The sequence below is a fragment of the Gekko japonicus genome, unplaced genomic scaffold, assembly GCF_001447785.1.
Source record: "Gekko japonicus isolate JY-2015 unplaced genomic scaffold, Gekko_japonicus_V1.1 scaffold1198, whole genome shotgun sequence".
In the NCBI taxonomy this organism is placed as follows: domain Eukaryota; kingdom Metazoa; phylum Chordata; class Lepidosauria; order Squamata; family Gekkonidae; genus Gekko; species Gekko japonicus.
In genome coordinates, this window is record NW_015170924.1 from 325,223 (window position 1) to 337,561 (window position 12,339).

At 51.6% G+C, this 12,339-nt stretch overlaps 1 protein-coding gene across 1 annotated transcript in view; it reads left to right on the forward strand.

The window, feature by feature from the left end:
* Positions 1-9,633, forward strand: part of PLEKHG2 (pleckstrin homology and RhoGEF domain containing G2) — an 81,480-nt gene extending 71,847 nt beyond the window's left edge. Inside the window, exons 19-20 of the mRNA XM_015418784.1 lie at positions 7,496-9,227; positions 9,261-9,633. Coding sequence (XP_015274270.1) covers positions 7,496-9,227; positions 9,261-9,633 — 2,105 coding nt within the window. The remainder of the gene's footprint in view (positions 1-7,495; positions 9,228-9,260) is intronic.
* The last annotated feature ends 2,706 nt before the right edge of the window (positions 9,634-12,339 follow it).

Consider the following 12,339-nt stretch of genomic DNA (forward strand, 5'->3'; position numbering starts at 1 on the left):
AGCGGCCACGTGTTTTCCTTCTGCTCGGTGATGTTGTCGCCCTCTCCCCGGGCAAGAGAAGGGTCGTGGGAGGGGGATTCAGAGCCTCTGTCCTGCTAGGGAGACGTCCGGAGCGCCCCTTCCCCAAGGAATGTGGGCGAGAGCGTGCATGAGGGCAGTGCGGCCTCGTTTCCCGCTCTCATGGGCTCGAGAACTGCCTGCGTTTGCAACCGAGATGCTGAGGGGCTCGGAGCCCCTTCCCTAGGAGGAAAGCATGGAGAGCAATGCTCCGTCTAAATCAGTGGTGGCGAACCTACGGCACGGGTGCCAGAGGTGGCACTCAGAGCCCTCTCTGTGGGCACGCGTGCCAACGCCCTAGCCAGGCCCAGACCATCATAAAAGTGTCAAATTCTCTGCCAAATAATTTTAAGTAAATGAAAGCATTTGGGATTGCTTTCCTTACTTTGTTTGGATCATCTTAAGTTAAGGCATGAGTTGTATTTTCTAAAGTAAAACCTCATCATTCAGGTTAAATTGCTGTGTTGGCACTTTGCGATAAATAAGTGGGTTTGGGGTCGCAGTTTGGGCACTCAGTCTCTAAAAGGTTCGCCATCACTGGTTTAGGCTTTCTCTCTGTGAAAGGCAGAACACAGTTTGAGTCCAGTGGCACCTTTCAGACTTTTCTGAGTATCTGGGACTAGTATCTGGGAGACCCAGGTTCGAATCCCCCACTCATGGTATGGAAGCTTGCTGGGTCACCTTGGGCCGCTCACCTCTTCTTAGCCTGAACCACCTTCACAGGGTCATCGTGAGGATGAAACAGAGGGAAGGACAACAACGCAAGCCGCTTCCCTCTCTCCCAAAAGACTAGGCCCCGAGGACATCCAAGGAAGCCGACGGGCAGTAGGTTCAGAACGGACAAAAGGAAATACTACTTTACGCAGAGAATGATTCAAATGTGGGATTCGCCACCAGAGGATGTCGCAATGGCCACAGGCATCACGCCCCTTCCCCAAGGAATGTGGGCGAGAGCGTGCATGAGGGCAGTGTGGCCTCATTTCCCGCGCTCATGGGCTCAAGAACTGCCTGTGTTCGCAACCGAGATGCTGAGGGGCTTGGAGCCCCTTCCCTAGGAGGGAAGCCTGGAGAGCAATGCTCCCTCTAAGCCGTGGAGTCTTGTGAGCAAAAATTCTACTCTGTGAGCTCCTGGCATTAAAGGTATGAGCGAGCGATTTGGCTAATGCATAAGTTAGTTTGCTCCGGAGCCCTCCTTCCTGAGCTAAGACAAAAATGTGTGAGCTGGAGGCTAAAAAACTGTGAGCTGGCTCACACTAACTCAGCTGAGAGGGAATGCTGGTGGGGACATGAGAGAGGTTTATAAAATTATGCCTGAGGCGGAGGGAGTTGACCAAGGGGACTTTTTCTCCCTCTCCCAAAATACTGGAACCCGAGGGCATCCAGTGAAGCTGATGGGAAGCAGATTCAGGACAGACGGAAGGAAATACTTCTTTACGTGGCTAGTGATTACAACGTGGAATTTGCTGCCAAAGGATTTAGTGATGATCACAGGCACAGAAAGCTGAAAAAGTGGATTAGACAGATTGATGGAGGATAGGTCTATCAGTGGCTCCTAGCCATGGTGATTAAAGAGAACCTCCACATTCAGAAGCAGTCAGCCTCTGAATCCCGGAGTTAGGAGGCAACCTCAGAGGAACTGGCTGGCCACTGTGTGAGACAGGATGCTGGACTAGATGGATCATTGGTCTGATCCAGCAGGGCTCTTCTTGGCACTTTGCGATCAATAAGTGGGTTTTGGGTCGCAGTTTGGGCACTCGGTCTCTAAAAGGTTCGCCATCACTCCTCTAAGCTGTGGAGTCTTGTGAACAAAAATTCTACTCTGTGAGCTCCTGGCATTAAAGGTATGAGCGAGCGATTTGGCTCCTGCATAAATTAGTTTGCTCTGGAGCCCTCCTGCCTGAGTGAAGACAAAAACGTGGATTTTGTTAGTTTAGGCTAAAGGGGGACACGGTAGAGGTTTATAAAATTGTGCACGGGGTGGAGGGAGCCGAAGAAGAGAAATTTTTCCCTCTCTCCCAAAAGACTATGCCCCGACGACATCCAAGGAAGCCGACGGGCAGTAGGTTCAGAACGGACAAAAGGGAATACTACTTTACGCAGAGAGTGATTCAAATGTGGGATTCGCCAACAGAGGATGTCGCAATGGCCACAGGCATCAACAGCTTTAAAAGGGGATTAGATAGATTTGTGGAGTGATCCAGCAGGGCTCTTCTGATGTTCCTATGAAGGCCTCAGCCTCTATGCCCTGTCATTGACCCTCCAGAGGAGCTGGTTGGCCCTTGTGTGAGATGGGATGCTGGACTAGATGGACCCTCACTGGTCTGACCCAGCAGGGCTCTTCTGAGGTTCTTATCAGGGGAAGGCCTCGGCCTCTCTGCCCTGTTGTTGGCCCTCCAGAGGAACTGGTTGGCCACCGTGTGAGACAGGATGCTGGGCTAGATGAACCACTGGTCTGATCCAGCAGGGCTCTTCTTGTATTCTTACGTTCCCAGGGGTCAGTCTGTTACCTTTAACACATCTCAAGGCTAGCTTCACAAGAGTCACATATTTTAAAGACAGAAAGGTAAATAAAGATTCTTCGGAGGCCTCCAAGTCTGAACGACAGGAAGGGACTCTTAAGAGGAACTCTTAAAAGGAGGGATTGAATTGTGAGCCGGCACCGTTTCCCCGCATCCTCAGCTCAGTAGCAAATCTCAAATCCACCCCCCGCCTCTGGGGACCACCAAGCAGACAAAGAGGACCCCCAGTCTGCATGCACGAATCCATCTTAGTCACCGTGGCCTCAGGGGGGGTTGGTGCCAGTAGCCCCCCCCCACTCCGTCTGCCCGTGTTGCCAGGTAGCACCAGGAGACAGCTCTGTTTCTGGGAGGGGCGATGCATCTCTCCAGATGTGCCCAGGCGCCAGGCCTGGCTGGAATCATCACAACTGGTTCCCTAACAGAATTAAGCCTCGCATGCCCTCATTAGAGCGAGACAGTAATAAAGACACAGGGGAGAAGGCTGGGGGACGAGTGGGTGAAGGCAGAGCGAGAGACGGGAGGAATCACACAGACGCTGATCCTTAGAAAGATTCTTGGCCGTCGGTTGGCCGGTTTCCCAGTCCCTTCTCCAGTGTTCTCCCCTAAGCTGAGTTTAGTGTGAGCCAGCTCACAGTTTTTTAGCCTCCGGCTCACACATTTTTGTCTCCGCTCAGGAAGGGATGGCTCCAGAGCAGACTGATTTATGCAGCAGCCAAATCGCTCGCTCACAACTTTCATGCCCGTGGCTCACCGGGTAGAATTTTTGCTCACAAGACTCCACAGCTTAGAGGGAGCATTGGTCTCCTCTTTGAATTTCCCCCAAAAAAAACATTTTATTGAATTTCAAGCAAATACATGCAGACATTTTTGTCTCTGCTCAGGAAGGGTGGCTCCAGAGCAAACTGATTTATGCAGAAAGCCAAATCGCTCGCTCACAACTTTCATGCCCGTGGCTCACCGAGTAGAATTTTTGCGCACAAGACTCCACAGCTTAGAGGGAGCATTAGTCTCCTCTCTGAATTTCCCCCAAAAAACATTGTATTGAATTTCAAACAAATACATGCAGACAGCATTACCGTAAACGATAGATCTGCACAATACAAACTTTGAAGACTCATTATAACATAGCCCTAAAGTACAAATTAACAAGTCATGCTTCTGTTACAAGTCGCTCATTGTGATAATTCCTTAAAGGAAGACGTGTAGTCATGTAGTCCAAGTCCAATTCTTCAAGCAGTCTTTGAGATAGGTACAAAATAAGATGAAACGACAAAACAATAAAACAATAACAGCAGACTAAAGGTAAAGATTTCCCTTGCTCACAAGCTAGTCAAATCCGACTCTAGGGGGCAGTACTCATCTCCGTTTCCAAGCCGAAGAGCCAGCGCTGTCCGAAGACGTTTCTGTGGTCATTTGGCTGGCATGACTAAACACCGAGGCGCACGAAACGCTGTTACCTTCCCACCGAAGCGGTCCCAATTTATCTACTTGCAATTTCTTGCTTTCGAACTGCTAGGTTGGCAGGAGCTGGGGCCAGAGATGGGAGCTCACTTCGTTCCGCGGCATTCGGGGGGAAAGAGGTCATTCTTTGCTCCCGCACAACTCCCCCGAACGGGACTGATCCAAACAGGGATCTGGCACGGCTGCCGAAAGATCGAGAGACCAGGAAAATTCGGGGCCCGAATTTTCCTTCTCTCTCCTCTCGATAGATCCCAGAGTCACCCCGTGGATGGTGTTTGCAGAAACCCTTTTATTACTGCGAGGAACAAAACCCGTTCTCGATGCAGCTTTCTCCCGTGACCACTTTCTCCCTGTCCCCCTCTGCTGAGAAGGAAGAGATGGTTCTGAATCCAGCGGGGAATCCAGCACTAGGTGTTTGCGAAAGGAGGCGACGGGAACGGAGCGTGCCCGTTGCCTCCTCCGCTCTGCTGACCTTCTCCCCGCTCCCACCAAGCAGCTGTGTCAGGAACATCTGGAAAGCAGAGTTCTTTCCCCCTCAGTTCAAGTTTACGACTTTCCCGACAGGAGTCTGTGATCTTTTTTTGGGGGGGGGAGAGAGAACAGGATAAGTTCTGAAGCATCGAAAGAGCAAGGCAAATGTTCCCGAGGGTGTCCTGACCTGTCACCCTGGAGAACAACAGACGAGAAACAGAGCACCGTTTGAGATCCTCCAAATAGAGTTCCCTCCTCTGCACTCTGAAAAACCTGCCTGCAGTTTATTTATTTAACTTCACTTATAACCATGCCTTTCTCCCCAATGGAGACCCAAAGCAACTTACATCATTCTCCTCTCCTCAGTTTTATCCTCACAACAACCCTGTGAGGTAGGTTAGGCCGAGAGTGTGTGACTGGCCCAAGGTCACCCAGCAAGCTGCCATAGCAGAGTGAGGATTTCAGCCTGGGTCTCCCAGACCCAGTCCAGTAGTCTAACCAGTACACCACATCCAGCTTTGTAGTGCCAGCTCCTCCCTCCTATTGTCAAAGCTGTAAGGCGACTCGGGAGTGAAGGAAATGCTATCTGCACATGCTCAGAAGCAGTCTTCCCTTTCCTTGAAAGGAGACACAAACCGAGTGCCTTGATTCTGGGAACGATCCTGACTCATCAGCTTCCCTCTGAGTTAGGATGATTCTCAGAATCTAGGTTTTTGCTCACGCTCAGAAGGGCTTTGCCATCAGGTTAAATTGGCTAGAAACCCTGAGGGTTTGCCTCCTTCTTTTGCAGCATGTAGCCTGGCTCGCTTACTTTGAGACATCTGGAGTCATTTCTCAGTAAACACAGAGCATTTAGACACGCCTGGTACTCTGAATGGCAGAAATTGGTCTGTGGGTGGAGAGGGGGTAAATGGTACGAGAGAGAGCTCGGAGGAGTTTGTGGATGGGATAGATGGCCTTTGGATGGATTCAGCTTCTTTGAGTCTATTATCTCCATGCCAGAAGAAAGCCAGGTTGGGTTGAGGTAATATCAGACAGGGCCTTAGGAATAAACAGCTTTAAAAGGAGATTAGACAGATTCATGGAAAAGAAGTCTATCAGTGGCTACTAGCCATGGTGACTGAGGGGAACCTCCACATTCAGAGGCACTAAACCTCTGCATTCCAGAGCCAGGAGGTAACATCGGGGGAAGGCCTCGGCCTCTATGCCCTGTTGTTGGCTCTCCAGAGGAACTGGTTGGCCACTGTGTGAGCTAGAAACCGTGAGGGTTTGCCTCCTTCTTTTGCAGCATGTAGCCTGGCTCGCTTACTTTGAGACATCTGGAGTCATTTCTCAGTAAACGCAGAGCATCTAGACACGCCTGGTACTCTGAATGACAGAAATTGGTCTGGGTGGACAGGGGGTAAATGGTATGAGAGAGAGCTCTGAGGAGTTTGTGGATGGGATAGATGGCCTTTGGATGGATTCAGCTTCTTTGAGTCTATTATCTCCATGCCAGAAAAAAGCCAGGTTGGGTTGAGGTAATATCAGACAGGGCCATAGGAATAAACAGCTTTAAAAGGAGATTAGACAGATTCATGGAAAACAGGTCTATTAGGGGCTACTGGCCATTGTGTCTCATGGGGACCTCCACATTCAGAAGCAGTCAACCTCTGACTACCTTTCAATTTCTCAGCTGGCAAGCAAAGAGAACTATATCCGTCCAGATCATAAGGAGTACATAGCCATGATCAGGGGTCATTTCCCGCAGGAGCGCACAGGAGTGGAGCTCCGGCAGTAAAGAGCCCAGGGGGCGGGCACATGCAACAAGCCCCACCCCCTGCTCCCAGCAGCTCTCAGTCAGAGCAAGAAGTAGCCAGGTACGTTGCAGAGGGCCCCCCCGGCCCCCCGGTCCAAAACAGTTCAGTGGCACCTTTAAGACCAAGCTTTATTCAGATACAAGCTCTCCCTCCTCTGCGAGGGCAGATCTGAACGTCCCCCCCCCACAATAGCTAGCAATCCGACCAGATGAACCAATGCTCCGATCCAGCAGGGCTCTAATTATGTCCTTATGTTTAATGGAGGGAATCTTCTGTTTAGAGCTCTTCACCAATTAAAGAATTTTAATTGATTACCTGTCTGCCTTTTAGCAAATGAACTGATTAAAGATGTATGCATGACCAAGGTTCTTTTTCAGTGGCTGAAGAGTAACAACTGGATCGTGCAAAAGCTAGGCCTACTTGTTGCTGGAAGGAAAGGTCATCTAATTTCTTATTTTTTTAAAAAAATTCCTTGCAAAGGTATCAAACAATAACCAAAATAGCTTCAAAGCAGCAACTCGGAGCTTCCTGAACTCGGCCCCACCAGCTGAAAGAGGCCCCTGGTAATTAATCCGCGAAAGCTTTAATTGCTTAATCTACTGATTCAAGTCCAAGAGCCCCTTAAACACTAACGAGATTTTCAGAATATAAGCTTTCGAGAGTCAAAGTTCCTCTCATCAGATAGGCTTTTGACTCTCCTACCATTCACCCTTATCCTAAATTAACTTATCTATTACAACTCTACAATAAATGACTTACAATTTCATATTAAATGTTATCCTTAAAACTATTGTAGAATACCTAAGCATATATGAACTGTCGTTCCTATCTATCTCACTTATCCTATACTTACTTAACTCTAAATACCTCTCACCCCTCTAAACTAACACTTATTAATGTGCGCACTAAACTACTTATTTAGGTGTCTACTTACCTATCTACTTAAAGTACTATAAAAATGATCAAAAATAAAATAAAAATAACAGAAAGAACCGCCTTTGGGGCTCCTGTTCCCACACAGGAGGATAGAAACGACTAGAACCCTTTTCCGTCTTAACGAACAACTATCCTCTGAAATCAATCTACTGGCGAAACAGATTAAAGATTGAGATTTTTTCCTCCCAAGGAGGAAACTGGGGGTTTCATACTTTCTCTCGTCTCTCTTTCTCTCTCCCCCTCCCTCTGCAGGCGAGCCACGGATCTACGGCCACATCCTCATCCACGAATCCCTCCAGCACGTGATCGGCGTCCAAGAGAATATTCCTCTCGTGGCCGCCACCCGGGGAAACGCTCTCGACCTGCGTAGCGAGAGGCCCCACCCGCTCCTTTCTCCAGATCTCCTGGGGCCACTGCGGCAGGCATCACTGTATCCCGATTCCCACAACGGCTGCGTTGGGTCAAATGACTTGTCGCACGTTGGCAGTGAGCAAATTCCCGCCGCTGATGAAGATAGAGGATGCCCAGGAGCAGATTCTTCTACTCTCGCATGCAATGAGGAATCTGGGATCCCAGCAGATCCCACCGAGGAGGACTCCAATGTGGGTGGCCCTCCACCACACCCCAAACCCCTGGACAAGGCAACCGTTGCGGTCACAAAGGCAGAGGAATCTGTGGGTACATCAGAGCCAGACAAAGAGATGGGGGAGGCCAAGCGGTCATCTGGGGCTCCTAAGATCCAGCCAGGGGTCGCCATGGAAACTGTAAAGTCCAGCCTCCCCCTAGAATCCCAGCAGAGCCACAGCGACTTGAAGGCAGGAGATTCGGCCGTCTTCTCTCGCCCCACAGAGGAACTAAAGTCCACGTTATCTGATTCCTCAGCTGTATGCGCGGGGGAGCACGGCTTGCCACTGATGCAGGAATCGAGTCATTCCCTCCTGGGCCATGGGCCGAGGCAACCGTCCGAGATCATATGGGAGAAAAGGGGGCCCAGCCCTTCCCTGGAGACAGTTGACTGCAAAGAAAGGGATGAACGGATGCTGGGTACGAGTGAGGATGACTCCAAAACTGCATCAGGGACCTGCACCCAGGAAACCCCAACTTCTACCCCTAGCCCTCTCCCCAATGCTTCCAAAACCACAATCCCCCTACCACTTCTCTCCTCCGGAAGTGTGGGGGCTTCATTGCCCAGTAACGGCTCGCCCCCGTCAACTCCCAGGGTGGGAACCCCTATTCGGGAGCCCCCGCACCCAACACGTGGTGATTCCCAGGCTGCGGTGGAGTCCCCGGTCTCCGCCCCAGAGCCACATCCATCCACGCCTCTCCCAAAGCTGCTCCCCCCTTCCCCGGTCCGCCGGTGCCTGTCGTCGAGCGCTGCTGCCATCTCTCGGTACATCGCCGCTTCCTGCATCAGCCAGAGCTTGGCCAGGAGAAACGGCCCCCCTCAGCCCGAGGAGCTGCAGGCCCCTTGTCGGCCTCTTCCACCCGCCCAGGCCCCGCCAAGACCAAAAGTGAACCCTCTGGCTCTTCTCCCCAAAGGGGCACCCAGAGCCCCTGGCAGCTTGGGGAGGGCAGAGGCCTGGTCTCCACGAGATGCCGCTCAGGCTGGTAGTGCCCCCCGCTGCTTCAGCCCGGGGCCTTCGTCGCCCAGTCGCCAACGGGCCTGGTCGGCGGCAGGCCCGGTCTTCGAGCACCGTACTCCATTCTCTTCTGCCTCAGAGCCCAACTCCCGGGTCCAGTCGCCCTCCCCCGTGAAGATCAGGGTCTGCTCCCCGCCTCCATCTGGGTCCCAGGGCTGCACTTTCACCCCTCTGTATGCCCACCCTCCTGGGCAGCCGCCTACCCACATTGCCTCACCGGTGCCCCAGACAGCGACCCCTGCCCCGGGGCCATCTGTTTTACCTCAGTGTGGCTGGAGGCCTCGAGGAAACAGCCTACCCACCGGTGGGCCAGCCGAGAGCATGGCCACAAGCGGGGACCGGGCGTCGTGGTGTGCTGTGGGGCCTACCGGCTGCAGTCCCGGCCCGCTGACTGGCGCTCCCCTCAATTCTCACGAACTCGGCAGCATCAAGTGGCCGAACGTGCCGGGCCTGCGTTCGAAGTACGGGAGCGCTGAACGCAGGCTGAGCCCCCAGCGGAAGGAAGCTGAGGGGGACGGTTGTCCCAGACTGGACACCCCTGGAACCACGGACGTGGCTCAGTGCTCAGAGAAGAGTCACCAAAGGGCCAGCTATTCTACGACGGTCAACATCCAGATTGGCGGCAGTGGGAGGATAGCCTCTTTTAGCAAAGCCCAGGTCAGTCTGACCCACCCTCTTCTCCCCACGCCAGAGCAGCCAAGCATCAGGAAGGTCAACGGCAACGCTTTGGAGATGCCGCAGAAAACGTGAACTTTTGAGGAGCAGGCGGCTCGAGGCAGCGGCTGGATGATCTCCTGCCGGTTCCAGGACCAAACCGAACACTGTAGCTCGAAGGAGGCTGGAAGCCAGCAGGGGTGGGGAGCGATCACAGGAGGTGGAAGACGTGGGATCGACGGAGTCGGTACTTGGCGGAAGCTGTGGCTCAAGGCGGAGGCAGGGAGGGGAAGATAACTCATTTCCCGTATGCCACGGGGACAACCGTTTCTCCTCCTGACCCCACCAAAACGTGACCTCTTCCGGCATCCTTCTCCACGGAGAGCGTCTTAGTGAGTAGGGTTGCCAGTCTCCAGGTGGGAGTCAAAATGAGAGATCACGGGAAGAGGTGGAACTCCAAAAACAACATCTGTGATAAAAAATAACGAAGAGTCAATGAAGGTAAGTTGCAAAAACATTTACCGAAGTATTTCTGTAGTTCTGTAAGGAACATCCTTCTTGTCATCACTCACACGCTAACGAATACTGCGCAATGTGAGCATCCGTTTCGCAATATGTACTTCATCTGAGCGTGTAGCAATCCCAGTTCTTATCAAATACTACTTATCAACTCTTGCTGGAAACATTCCATGTTGACTAATAACAGGACCCAAGGTCTTCACAAAGTATTAGCTGGATTCTCAAAGACAAACATAAAGTCTCCACCGCTAATTGCTACCAGCCACGGTCTGCAGAGAGTCAACATGGAATGTTTCCAGCAAGGGTTGATGAGTGGTAATTGATAAGAATTGGGATTGCGACACGCTCGGATAAAGTATATATTGTGAAACGAATGTTCACATTGCGCAGTATTCGTTAGCGTGTGAGCGACGGCAGAAGGGTATCCCTTAGAGAACTACAGAAATACTTCAGTAAATGTTTTTGCAACTTATCTTTATTGACTCTTCGTTATTTTTATCACGGATGTTGTTTTCGGAGTTCAGTCTCCAGGTGGGGCCTGGAGATTTCCGGGAATTACAGCTGAAACCCAGTCTTCAGAGATCAGTACCCCTGGAGGAAAAGGGGGCTTTGGAGGGTGGGTTCTAGGGCATTATACCCCCCCACAAACCCCACCCTCCCCAGACCCCACCCCCCAAATCTTCAGGTATTTCCCAACCCGGAGCTGGCAACCCTGCTCAGGAGACCCAGAGACTCCTGTTTTAAGGGGTCTTGGCTTGTTGGGGGGGGAATGCACGGCCTGGGGGGGGGAGCTGTTAAGGAAAGTCGGCGCACAATCAGGAAAATATTCCTTTTCTAAATCTGTTTTGTTTTAATTCCAGTGTTCAGGTTCATTTTGGGAGACAGAATCACAGAGACTCAAGGAATCTTTGTAAGGGGGGGGGAGAAAATCTGTTCATAAACGTAAAGTTTCAGAGGGGGTTTATAGAGCTGTTGCAGACAGAAGAGGCAAGCCCCCAAATAGTTTTGTAAAATACAGAATAGTGCTGGCTGGGACTCAAAACTCTCTTCCCTAAGAGCACTGAACATTCTACATCGGGGGTCCTCAACCTTTTTGACCCTACGGGCAACTTTGGGATTTTGACACAGCATGGTGGATGCAGCCACAAAATGGCTGCCAAAAGATGGCTGCCACAAAATGGCTGCCTCGGGAGGTGGAGCCAGCCATAAGATGGCTGCCACAAAATGGTTGCCCCAGGAGATGGAGCCGGTCACAAAAGGGCTGCCACAAAATGGCTGCCTCGGGAGGTGGAGCCGGCCACAAAATGGTTGCCACAAAATGGCTGCCTTGGGAGGTGGGGCCAGCCACAAAATGGCTGCCCCAGCTTACCTTCTGACACAAGGAAGATCCTTATGCTGTTGTGGCAGCTGCTGCCAAAGCAACGTTTTTAAAAATCTGAACAGGTGTTCAAATTTCCAATAGCCAATCAGAAGCTTTGCTGGGGGGGGAACCCCACATGCACCCCCCTTTCTAAAAACACTTGGCGAGCACCTGGCAAGGTGTCGGTGGGCGCTGTTTCTTGGAGGAAAGGCAGGGGGAAGATGTGACAGATCAGTCTTCTCTCTGTGTGCCAAATCCCAGATTTAAATCCAGGTATTCTTTTATACCGCCCCTGTATTCATACTGCCCCACCCCTCTTGAAATAAACTTTCATTTTTTTATGGCCCCACCATTAATTCTGACGCCTCGGCTGAGTTCTGCATTAACTTTTGGGCGGACCGGCGTTCGCAATTTCTCTCTCCTGCCCCCCAGGGGCGCCGTTGGGAGCCCGTCGGCTCTCGGAAAACCATAACAAAAGCCAATAAGAATCCACTGAAATAATTGTGATTTATGTTTCCAAAGGATTCAAGTTTCCTTCTCCCCACGTAAATCTGGATTGCTTAATGAGATTTTAAAATGAAAACTCTCTCCGGGGGGCACCCCACCTCACACACCCCTCGGGGACACGCCATGGTTGATTCCATGACCTCCTTTTGTTTTCTTCCATAAAGAGGAAGGATGCTATTCCTCTGGCAATTAGGCAGGGTGCGTTTCCGTAGTTCGTACTGCGGTAGATGCCTTCTCTCTTGCAGGGGGCACGGTAGTCCTGATCCGTTGGGAGGGGTCCCAGGTTCAATCCCCGGCATCTCCAGTTAAAAGGACCAGGCAGGAGGTGATGGGAAAGACCTCCGCCTGAGACCCTGGAGAGCTGTGGAGAGGGGCTGTGGCTCAGTGGTAGAGCCTCTGCTTGGCATGCAGAAGGT